Source organism: Delphinapterus leucas, chromosome 20, assembly GCF_059928025.1.
Source record: "Delphinapterus leucas isolate spDelLeu-1000000601 "Yukka" chromosome 20, BTC_Dleu_Yukka2, whole genome shotgun sequence".
In the NCBI taxonomy this organism is placed as follows: Eukaryota; Metazoa; Chordata; class Mammalia; order Artiodactyla; family Monodontidae; genus Delphinapterus; species Delphinapterus leucas.
The window spans coordinates 2,108,595-2,120,890 of record NC_143148.1 but is presented as its reverse complement, the minus strand read 5'-3'; the positions used below and the strand labels follow the sequence as shown (position 1 = coordinate 2,120,890).

The following is a 12,296-nucleotide window of genomic DNA, read 5'->3' as shown; positions in this document are numbered from 1 at the left end:
ATGTCTTGGCTATTATAAAGAGCACTGCAATGAACATTTGGGTGCATGTATCCCTTTGGACCATGTTTTTCTCCAGATATATATCCAGGAGTGGGATTGCAGGATCACATGGTAGCTCTATTTTTAGTTTCTTAAGGAACCTCCATACTGTTCTTCATAGTGGCTGCACCAATTTACATTCCCACCAACAGTGTAGGAGGGTTTCCTCTCTCCACATCCTCTCCTGCATTTATTGTTTGTGGATTTTTTTTTTTTTTTTGGTGGTACGTGGGCCTCTCACTGTCGTGACCTCTCCTGTTGCAAAGCACAGGCTCTGGACACACAGGCTCAGCGGCCATGGCTCACGGGCCCAGCCGCTCCGCAGCATGTGGGATCTTCCCGGACCGGAGCACGAACCTGTGTCCCCTGCATCGGCAGGTGGACTCTCAACCACTGCGCCACCAGGGAAGCCCGTTTGTGGATTTTTTGATGATAGCCATTCTAACTGGTGTGAGGTGATATTGTAGTTTTGATTTGCACTTCTCTAAGAATTAGTGATGTTGAACATCTTTTCATGTGCCTCTTGGCCATCTGTATGTCTACTTTGGAGAAATGTCTGTTTAGGTCTTCTGCCCATGTTTTAATTGGGTTGTCTATTTTGATGATATTAAGCTGCATGGGCTGTTTGTAAATTTTGGAGACTAATCCCTTGTCGGTCACATCATTTGAAAATATTTTCTCCCATCTGTGGGTTGTCTTTTCATTTTGTTTATGGTTTCCTTTGCTGTGCAAAATTTTTGAGTTTAATTAGGTCCCATTTGTTTATTTTTGTTTTTATTTCCATTACTCTGGGAGATGGATCAAAAAAGCTCTTGCTGCAATTTATATCAGAGAATGTTCTGCCTATGTTTTCCTCTAAGAGTTTTATAGTGTCTGGTCTCAGAATTAGGTCTTTAATCCATTTTGAGTTTATTTTTGTGTATGGTCTTAAAGAATGTTCTACTTTAATTTTTTTACATGTAGCTGTCCAGTTTCTCCAGCACTATTTTTTTTAATTTTATTTATTTTTGGCTGCATTGGTTCTTCATTGCTGTGTGGGCTTTCTCTAGTTGTGGCGAGCAGGGGTTACTCTTCGTTGTGGTGCATGGGCTTCTCATTGCAGTGGCTTCTCTTGTTGTGGAGCACGGGTCCTAGAGCAAGTGAGCTTTAGTAGTTGTGGCACATGGGCTAAGTAGTTGTGGCTCGTGGTCTCTAGAGCACAGGCTCAGTAGTTTTGGAGCACAGGCTTGGTTGCTCTGCAGCATGTGGGATCTTCCAGGACCAGGGATTGAACCTGTGTCCCTTGCATTGGTAAGCGGATTCTTAACCACTGCACCACCAGGGAAGTCCCCTAACACTATTTATTGAAGAGACTGTCTTTCCTCCATTGTATAGTCTTGCCTTGTTTGCCACAGATTAATTGACCATAGGTGCATGGGTTTGTCTCTGGGCTTTCTATCCTGTTCTATTGATCTATATTACTGTTTTTGGTGCCAGTACCATACTGTTTTGATGACTATAGCTTTGTAGTATATCCGAAGTCAGGGAGAATGATTCCTCCAACTTTGTTTTTCTTTCTCAAGGTTGCTTTGGCTATTCAGGGTCTTTTGTGTCTCCACACAAATTTTAAGATTTTTTTTGTTCTAGTTCTGTAAAAAATGCCATTTTAAAATTTGATAGGTATTGCATGGAATCTGTAGATTGCCTTGGGTAGTATAGTCATTTTGACAATGTTGATTCTTCCAATCCAAAACATGGTATATCTTTCCATCTGTTTGTGTCATCATCAATTTCTTTCATCAGCATCTTATAGTTTTCAGAGTACAGGTCTTTTATCTCCTTAGGTAGGTTTATTCCTAGTTATTTTATTCTTTTTGACACAATGGTAAATGGAATTATTTCTTGAATTTCTCTTTCTGATCTTTCATTGTTAGTGTATAAAAATGCAACAGATTTCTGTGTATTAATTTTGTAACCTGCAACTTTACCAAATTCATTGATGAGCTCGAGTAGTTTTCTGGTAGTGTCTTTAGGATTTTCTATGTATAGTATCATGTCATCTGGAAACAGTGAGAGTTTAACTTCTTTTCCCATTTGGATTCCTTTTATTTCTTTTTCTTCTCTGATTGCCATAGCTAGGACTTCCAAAACTATGTTGAATAAAAGTAGCAAGTCACTTGTCTTATTTTGTTCCCAATCTTAGAGGAAATGCTTTTAGCTTTTCACCATTGAGTAGGATGTTACCTGTAGGTTTTTATGGCCTTTTTAAAGTTGAGGTATGTTCCCTCTATGCTATCAGCTATCTTCTTGCTTGTCAAAGACATGTTGACTGAAGTTTTGGAAGATGTTTCGTGACCTTCAATATGCAAGAAAAGACAGGGCATAAGGGAGAGTTGGAGAGGGATATCTTTCTGGCCTTGATAATCACTGATTGCTTTCTGACCTAGCAAGTAAAATTTATTGAGATATTTATTATTCTCTGAGATATTTTCCATTTCTTTTAAAATCTGAAACCTGTCTGTAAAGGACAGCAAATAATCACATGCCATTTTCTGCCAAGATAGCAGGTGACCTTCTAACTGTTGAAGCCTGTGTGCAAAGGGGGCATCTTACCATGGAAAAAAAGGTTTGGCATTCCATGGTCTCATCTCCTTTATGGAAACTGATTTAGCAGTTCACCTGAAATTGCAGCAACAGTGAATGCACAGGGAGTTGAAATTATCTCTGAAAATTACTTACGAAATGGATATTACAAAAAGTTAATAATAATAATTATGTAGCTATGCAACAAAATTGACAAAAATTGTAGAGAAACGTATGTTACAGCTGAAAGAAAGTTAAGATCTCAGTGAAGTTGGAGTGAGAGACAGAGACGTCTGAAAAAGTCATAGAATGAAATTGCACCTGTGGCTGTGCTAGAACCTTGACCACACTCAGGGTTTTATCTCCAAACAGTGCTTCCTTTTCACATTTGAAAACGTTGGACTCTAACAACTTGGAGAGATAGGGTCGAGATGACATTTTGAAGAACTTACTGGAAATGTAAAAAATAAATAGGAGAACCATAATGTCATGTGTATTTACTGCTCTAACACGTGTTCAATAAACCTCTACTCAGTTTCAGGAACAGTGGTAGGTTCATGAGACACATCTGCAATAGGGTGGCCAGTTCTGTCTATACAGGGTATTTCCTGTATTTAATGATTTTCGTTCCGGTTCCTATACTGATTTGTTAGGATGCCTTAAGTCTCTTGTAGTCCACTTTTTGTAATGGTTTGCAAAAAGTTGACACAGTGCAATTGTTTGATCAATATTGGAAATGATGGGCAGTCAACTATAAAACAGCATGTAATAACAGTTAAGCATGGGAGATATAAATTTTCCACTACTAGCAAAGAAGACGATAAAATAAGATTGTTATTAAGAAGAATGTGGGTGAAAAAGATTTCTAAAAATCAAAGGAGAAGTTGTAGTGGTCTTCCACACTGGACAGCATCATCTGTCCTCCAGCTCACAATGCTACTTATAGCCTGTGTCTCCATGAGGAATGTTCAGTGGACAAAGGAATCAAATAAATTGGATGGGACTACCCTGGAAACTATGAAACAAACTAAATGGAATATAGAGGGTAATTACAAGGAATTTTATAAACAAATACTACAAAACAAGGAAAAGTTAAGAAGAAGCAAATTACCAGGCAAGTATACTTAAAGAGGTATGAAACTTAGTTATAATTTCCTTCAGAAACACAACAAATGATTTTTATATAAGTATGTCCTATGCAACATTTCCTTCTTATTTCAGTGTATATGTGCATAGGGAGTTAGAAATTTTCAAAATTTACTGAGCCAGATATTGTTTACTAAATCTAGCAAGCCTACTTTTCCACGTTATATTACCTAATAACCCTCTCAAGTAATTTCTGCTACTCATCCCCTCAATGGTAAATTCTGCATGCTGGGAGGACTTTTTCTTTAAGGGAGAAAAATTCCACCAGAAGAATAATATTATAAACCTGAATTGGGATATGAGACAGCCAATTGGTCATTTTGGGCTCCTCATGCCACTTAGAAAAAAAGTGAAATGCTCTACTGCCCAGGTGATGATGATTACTCTTTTTTACTAGAGGAAACTGAGTTGCTGCTCTCAATGGAATCCTGGAGCACTATGTCCGGAATCTGGGGGATTCTCCAGGGAATGTGACGGTAAATCCATGTCCAAAAATACACCTGCAACAACACAATGAAGGCAGGATCCCTTGGAGAGTCGGACCATTCTGGTTTTGAATTTTTGGTTCATCCACCAAATTAAAAAGCAAACCAAAACAAAGAAACCTCTGCCTAGCTGAAGGTCTGGCAAAGACAAAAGTGTAGGGTGGGTGATGGACAATGAGTGAAAATTAAAATAAAGTTCAACATGTGACCAGTTAAGAAAACAAGAAATCTCACTACTTTTTTTAGGTAGGAGAGATTGACTATACAAATTGGCAACGGGTACAGCAAATATAAAATAGAACTCAAGACTGCTCTCAGGAACCTAATAAGAGTTGCTGATTTTCAGCTTTTTACTTGCTGTTAGGATGGAGTGGTAACTTCCAGCTTCTTACACGCCAGGACAGAAAACGGAATTCCCTCTATCTGCTCTTATTTTCTTCATTTCTAGGGTCTTTGACTTATTTCTCAATAAGAATCTAAAACTCGTATGTCTAAAATTACACAAAATAGGCACATTTAGATATTTTAAGTATCTTCTCTTAATGCCTCAAATCTCTAAATTTTGACTGTCATGAACTTCATGAAACAGAAAGACTTAAATTCAGATACAATTATCTTAAATTTTTCATTAAGTACATTGTGCACATTGGGACTTTAAAAATACAACCAGACAGTGGCCTCTGTGATTGTTTCCTAGCTCTCACTCTAAAACTATTCTCTTTTGATTTCCTGGTCTATAATGCCGCTGACCTTTGTAAATTTTCATTTTCTCAAGAGCCACCTGGTTTGAGGATTACATGATAAAAAGATGACAAGGAATTAATTGTACCAGCAGACTGCCTTTTGTCTTGACGGCAACTCTTCACTGGGTCTCCAGCCTACTGGCCTACCCTGCAAATTTTAGACTGCTGGCTATCACAATCACATCAGCTAAGTCCTTTAAAAATCTCTCTCTCCTTTCTCTGTCTCTACACAAAATGCACGTGCTCACACACATACACAGATGGTTCTATTTCACTGGAGATCCAAATATATCACAGAACTGAACATTTAAAATAATGAGATGATACAGTTTATGTTAAGTGAATTTTACCACAAAAAATGATTTTTAAAATTCCCTAAGAACCTTTATGACACAAAGATATAGCTTAAAGACACGACTAGAAAAAAGAAGCCAAATAAGAGAAAAATCTAGAACGATGTGTCAGTGGAAGCTTGTGTACGACGCAGATGGTTCAAAATTCTTTCTTTTATAATGAATTCATATGAAACTGAATTTCAGTTTAAATTACTTAGTTTCAACTTCACTTCCCACTTTAAACAACTTTTTCTCATTGTGAGAAAAAAAACCACGTTTCTTACAAACAATGCAGCTCTAATACATAACAAAGCCTTCCTTATTTTTATTTAGTGTCATTCCTTTGCACACACATGAATAATACTAAAAATATATTCATGCACTCAGTGAAAACAGTCATAACAAGGAAACCTGTAGGATTCCCTTTATATGAAATTCTAGAAAATGGAAACTACAATGTCTACCTGGAGATGGCAACTTGGGTAGGCTTGGGAGAGAGAATACAAATTGGCTAATGGAAACTCCATTAAGTAATGGACATGTTCATTACTGTGACTTATTTTTTTTGTTGTTGTTGCGGTATGCGGACCTCTCACTGTTGTGGCCTCTTTCGTTGCAGAGCACAGGCTCCAGACGCGCAGGCTCAGCGGCCATGGCTCACGGGCCTAGCCACTCTGCGGCATGTGGGATCTTCCCGGACCAGGGCACGAACCCGTGTCCCCTGCACTGGCAGGCGGACTCTCAACCACTGCGCCACCAGGGAAGCCCTCGTGACTTTGGTGATAGTCCCATTGTGCACACAGATGTGAAAATACATTTTACAATTTTAATATGAAATTGAGTATGTCAGTACCTTAATAAAGCTGTTAATAAATATTCCATATAAAATCTGGATCTCCTCTTTCTCTAAATAACATCATATCAGGCAAATCTGTATTGACCATCAGAACCCTTCCCCATGTCTTAGGTCAATTCTGATTCCTTCTCAAAACAGAAGAAAATGCTGACAAGTGCTTCAACATGGGGAAATTATGCTAAGCTAAATAAGCCAGTTGCAAAGAGGTGAAAACTGTATGATTATACTTGTATAAAGCATCCAGAGTAATCAAATTAATCGACTGAGTGTAAAAAAGAGGTTGCCAGGTGAGGTAGGGAAGGAGTAGAAAGAGACGTTGTTTAAGAGGCATAGAGTTTCATTTCTGCAAGATGAAAAAAATTCTGGAGATTAGATGTGAATTTTTAAACACACTACACGCAACAATTTAAAAGGTAGAGGGTAAACTTTGTTACATATATTTTACCACAATCAAAGAAAAAAAATAGTTCTCAGGGACAGATTAGGGCAGACATTTTGCTAAAGTCTTTCCACATTTGCAATACTCTCTCTGATGTGAACTTTTTGGTGCTGAATGCGGTGGGAGTTTTGGCTGAACATATGCCCATATTTGCTGCACTTAGACCTTTCTCCATTGTGAAATAGATGTTTAATGGAGTTGGAGTTTCACCTGAAGACTTCCATTCACTGTACTTAGAGGGCCTTCGTCTGGTGTGAACTCGATGTCTAACGAGTGGGGAGCTGTACCAAAACAACTTTCCATGCTCACTGTACTCAGAAGGCCCACTCCAACAAAACTCATGAGGTACTTCTCCAGTGTTAGGAGTAGTACATAATTTACCATAACCTCTGCACTTGTAAGGTCTTTTGTTTAATTGAAGTATAGTTGATTTACAATGTTTCAGGTGTACAGCAAAGTGATTTAGTTTATATATATATTATATATATATAATTCTTTTCCAAATTCTTTTCCATTATAAGTTATTACAAGATACTGAATATAATTCCCTGTACTATACAGTAGGCCCTTTCATAAGGCCTTTACCACTGTGAATTCTCTGCTTCATGAGGTTGGAGTTGTATCTAATGAATTCCCCACATTCACAGCACTCATATTGTCTTCAGTGTGGATTTTCTGGTGATGAACAAGGTGGGACTTCCTAATGAAGGCTTTCTGACATCTACTGCACTCATAAGGCCTTTCTCCAGTATGGATTTTCTGATGCTCAACAAGTATATGCTTGTGGCTAAACGCTTTCCCACACTCTCTGCACTCATAAGGCCTCTCGCCTGTGTGATTTCTCCAATGTTTAATGAGGTTGGAGTTGTATCGAAAGAATTTCCCACATTCGCTGCACTCGAAAGGCCTCTCTCCACTGTGAACTCTCTTATGTCTAATGAGTCTGCAGTGGTACCTAAACGCCTTCCCACATTCACTGCACTCGTAAGGCCTTTCTCCAGTGTGATTTTGCCAATGTTTAATGAGTTTGGACTTGGACCTAAAGTATTCCCCACACAAGCTGCACTCATAAGGCCTTTCTACAGTATGAACTCTTTGATGTCTAATGAGGGTGGATGTGTACCTAAAGAATTTCCCACATTCAGTGCACTCATAAGGCCTTTCTCCAGTGTGAACTCTCTGGTGTTTAATGAGTGTGGAATTATACCTAAAATATTTCCCACATTCATTACACTTATAAGGCCTTTCTGAAGTATGAACTCTCTGATGTCTAATGAATGTGGAGCTGTACCTGAAAAATTTCCCACATTCGCTGCACTTATAAGGTCGTTCTCCACTGTGAACTCTCCCATGCCTTACCAGTCTATAGTTGTACCTAAAGAATTTTCCACATTCTCTGCACTCATAAGGCCTTTCTCCATTGTGTTTTCTCTGATGTTTCATGAAGTTGGCATTGTACTTGAAGAATTCCCCACATTTGCTGCACTCATAAGGGCTCAATCCAGTGTGAACTCTCTGATGACTAATGAGTGTGGAGTTGTACCTAAAGCATTTCCCACATTCACTGCACTGAAAAGGACTTTCTCCAGTATGGATTCTCTGGTGCTGAACAAGGTGAAACTTTCTAATGAAGGCCATCCCACATTTGCTGCACTCATAAGGCCTTACACCAGTGTGGATTTTCTGGTGCTCAACAAGGATCTGTTTTTGACGGAAGGCTTTCCCACACTGAGTGCACCTGTAATCACTCTGCCCACTATCAAAAGCTTCCCCACACTCAGTGTCCCTGTGTGGCTTCCCCGCATTGTGAGGGGTCGGCTGCTTCAGAAGGCCTATGCTGCCTGGGAAGTCCTTTCTGTCTCTGCTGCATGTCAAGGTCCTCTCTGCCGAGTGAATGTTGCTGTTGGTAAGAAATGAAGGCTGCCCCTCATCCCTTCTGGAAAGTTTGTCTCTAATCTGCTCCTTCTGGTGCTGGAAAAGGTTTGCCCCACAAATATACAGCCCTTCATCAGGGTACACTCCGTCATGCTCAGGTAGGTGCAAATGGTCTTTGGACAGTGGGTCACACATCTCATAGGGCTGGGCCTTCTTGGTGGATGGATCTGGCTTTGGAGTCCCAACCTCTGACATCCCTACAGAAACACTTTGCTCAGAAGGTGCCTCCTCATCCTGTGCTCCATGCCAACAACCTGTAAGCAGAGAAATGCCGGTGAAGTGCATGATTATTTTGGTAGAAGGGGCAGCCCCATCAGAAATGACACACCGAAGACTAAAGCCAGAGAGAGGAAGGTCTGCTGTGCAGAGATGGGCCTGCATAGCTCCCATGATGAGAGAGCCCTGACAATAGGCAAGGACTGAAGGATGAGTTACTGTCTCAGTCCATTTCGGATGCTATGACAAAATACCACAGACTGGCTGGCTTATAAAACCAGAAAGTTATTTCTCACACTTCTGGAGACTTGAACCCACAGATCAGCCTGTACTCTCCTGGGTTGCAGACTTCTCATAGTGTCCTCACATGCTGGAAGGAGCTAGGAGGCTCTGTGGGGTCCCTTTCATAAAGGCACAAATCTCATTCATGAGGGATCTTCCCGCATGACCTAATCACCCCAAAGGCCCCATCTCCTAATACTGTCACCTTAGGCATGGGGTTTTCAACATATGGAACATGGGGGAACACAAACATTCACACCAGAGCAGGGAGGAGAGGCAGGCCTCCAAGTCAACATGGCCATGGCTACTGGTGACAGGTGAGCACTGTGTCGAAGGTTGTGCCCAGATCTAGAAATACTTGATACAAAAGAAATGCTAAAGATCAAGGACTATATAAGGATACATGCAGATCTCACGATATCTTACATACAGGTCAAATGTTGAACATTGCAAAGGGAGCAATGAAACAGAACCTGTGACAAGTGAGAGTCACAAAAGTGTGGTTGGAGTGTGACAGAAGAAATAAGAGTGGGGAAGAAATGAGGTGTGGCACTGGTCCAAGCATCAATCAATAGTGAACACAGGACAGGTTCCGAGCTCTGACATCACACCCTTTCCCAGGACCTCACACCAAGCCTGGGTACTTCTGAGTGTCTCCTGCCATTGATGTAGTAGTGACCACGCTAGACTAGCAGGTACCCAGAGTCCTCCCCATTGCTGCAGGTGAGCATTGATGTGGCACCCGAAAGAGGTTCGTCTTACGTGAAAGACAGAAAAAGAAGGGGCAGCACATGTAGACAGAGATCCAACACAGGGCTTTCGGCATTCTAAAATTATAAGAACTTCACAGGGGAGACTGTAGTAACAATCAGTGGTTCCCCAAATTAGTAATTAGGTTGGGGCTAAAATTCCTGGCACAGAAGGCCCTAAGAAATGTCAGCAAGAGGGAGGGGTAAGGCCTGGCACAACAAGAGTCCAAGCATCTAGACTGAGGACCCAACCAAGAACAGACCAAGTCTGAAGGGGTCTCAGACAAAATCTAGATTTCTGACTCCTGAGCCCTATCTTGGAAGGACTCAGAGTAGAAGATATGGGGCTCCTTGGGGAGAAAAATGACACTGTACACACAGTCCAGCCCCGGCACCAACAACACATATGCCAGGAAACCAGGAAAGGAAGCAGTACCCATGGTCTCAGTGTGGGGAGTACAGAGCTGCCCCCTGGGAAAAGGGAAAGAACAGAGCACAGCTCAGGGCACTGGCTGAGCTTGTGGACCTTACCTAGGGAGGTCACAAGTGCAAAGTTCTCCGTCATCACAGCATGGTACAAGTGTCTCTGAGCTTCATCAAGGAGGCCCCATTCCTCCTGGGAGAAATACACAGCCACGTCCTCAAAGACCACACGGTCCTGCCAAAATTGGAAGAGTTTGGTTCATGGACAGCTTCTTGTTTTAACTATATTTTTGTGGATTCTGTATTTATCTATTTGCCATCCATTAATTACAGGGCTAAACTAATGGCCAAATTTGTTTACATCTCCCTTGCAATCCAGAGCCCATACTCTCAACCAACTCCTTAACTAACTCTCACGAACCAGGTCAGTATTTCCCCTGCCCTAAAGCAGCCCAGGGCCAGGTAACAGACAGCTAGGGACAGTTCCCATACCCCAGGTACACAGAATTATACAAACTAGTCACCCATAAACTTTTCATCCAATCCTCCCTGCATTTCCCTCAAAAGTCTAATAAAGGTGCTGACATTTGGTGTCCCTTAGCTTGTGCTCACGCCTCCTGACCGAATCTGGTGCTTCTAGAGGTAGCCCTGTTACATAGTGTACCTCCTCCTCTTGGGAAATATAAGTAATAAAACTGTCTTTTAATGTCATTGGCCTCTCTGTATCACGACTCACTCGTCTCCACTAGTTAAAATCCTGCGGGTGCAATCACTGATGCACTTCCCTTTCCCTTTCCAGGACCTTCAGCCCTCCCCCTACACATCCATTCCTGCTCATCCATCCCTCCTCCCACACGTCCCACCATGGAATATATACCAGGTCCCAGTGGCGCCAGTGCCTGCTCTCTCCTTATTACCATTGATCACTGTGTCCGGCACACAGCATAAAACACATGGGGGAGGGAGCAGAAAACCACTATATAAGATGTGGACCTGCATGCAGGGCCCTACCCCTCTCCTGCCACACAGTTTCCCTGGGGTTCCCCAGGTGTTGACCCTCAGACACATTCAGACTCGTCCCTGTCCTCAAGCGCCCAGTGCCAGGGCCCAGGACCAACCATTCACACTCCTCCTTACCTGCATCTCACTCGTTGGACTGCACCTTCCTCGTGACTCTAACCCTTCCACAGTGACAGTTCCACAGACAGCCCCAGCCCACACCATAGGCGCTTCCTTCACCTCCTTATAGGGCACTCTGCATATGGAATCCAGGCAGTGAATGGAAATGCATCCAACATTCATCTCAGCCCAGTCCTGCCCCTGAACACCAAAGTCCCCTGGGGCCAGGGCCTGCCCCAAGCCCTTCTTAGAAGGTCTCACCACCTGGCCCTGCTTTTTCCTTCCTCCCCAGCCACCCTTTTTATGTGAGACCTCATGTCCCCTTAGCCCTCTCCCTCTTCCGTGTTGCACAAACTGTCCCATAAGCAGTCAGCAACTTCTCTCCTCACGTGAAGCCCAGGTACTCCGACCTCCCCACCCACACTGTCACTGCACCCTAAGTCTAGCGACTCTCCTAGCTGATCCCATTTCCTCCCTCAACATCCATCTCATGTTCGCTCTGGCCTCAGAAGACTCTCACGCCTACATCCCGCTGTCATGCACAGATAAGAACACTCTGCTCCCTCATCTGTCTTCGTGATGCGCATCACCACTAGCCAGGTACCCAACCCACAGACTTAGTCCTGAGGCCCTTCACTCTCACTCCTTGTCCTCTAATGGCATCACCGCCATAAACTAGAAATGATGCCGCCTAAATCTTACCTTTGGCTTCATCGTAGTCCACACAGCCACCATCCTGAATCCGTCCTCTGAACTCCAGCCCTCTGTGTAAAAGTGCCCACTCAACACCTCCCCTTGGGTGTCTCTGGAACATTTGTGACGTGGACAAAAACGGACTCTCCTTATTCCACCTGAAAATTCCTCCTAAAGCTGACTTTGCCCATTTTAGTTGATGAGGCATCCATCCTTCCTAACAAGTCCAGAAACATGAACTCATCCCCAATTCTTCCTATCAGCCCACTTCCTT

The 12,296-nt window shown here is 42.3% G+C and overlaps 1 protein-coding gene across 1 annotated transcript; it reads right to left on the bottom strand.

The window, feature by feature from the left end:
- Positions 1 to 6,122: 6,122 nt before the first annotated feature.
- Positions 6,123 to 12,012, bottom strand: LOC111170076 (uncharacterized). The gene is made up of 3 exons (XM_030761158.2): positions 11,348 to 12,012; positions 10,319 to 10,445; positions 6,123 to 8,794 (listed from the first exon to the last, which is right to left on the bottom strand). Exons 1-3 carry the CDS (start codon positions 11,690 to 11,692, stop codon positions 7,209 to 7,211), a joined length of 2,058 nt encoding a protein of 685 aa, XP_030617018.2. The 5' UTR covers positions 11,693 to 12,012; the 3' UTR covers positions 6,123 to 7,208.
- Positions 12,013 to 12,296: the final 284 nt, after the last annotated feature.

Excerpts from the sequence above, each read along its gene's own strand:
- LOC111170076 (XM_030761158.2), bottom strand. The coding sequence starts at position 11,692 with ATGGGACAGTTTGTGCAACACGGAAGAGGGAGAGGGCTAAGGGGACAT. Across the intron at positions 10,446-11,347 it reads GTCCAACGAGTGAGATGCAG|GACCGTGTGGTCTTTGAGGA; the intron begins GTAAGGAGGAGT and ends CAATTTTGGCAG. Across the intron at positions 8,795-10,318 it reads TGCACTTGTGACCTCCCTAG|GTTGTTGGCATGGAGCACAG; the intron begins GTAAGGTCCACA and ends CTCTGCTTACAG.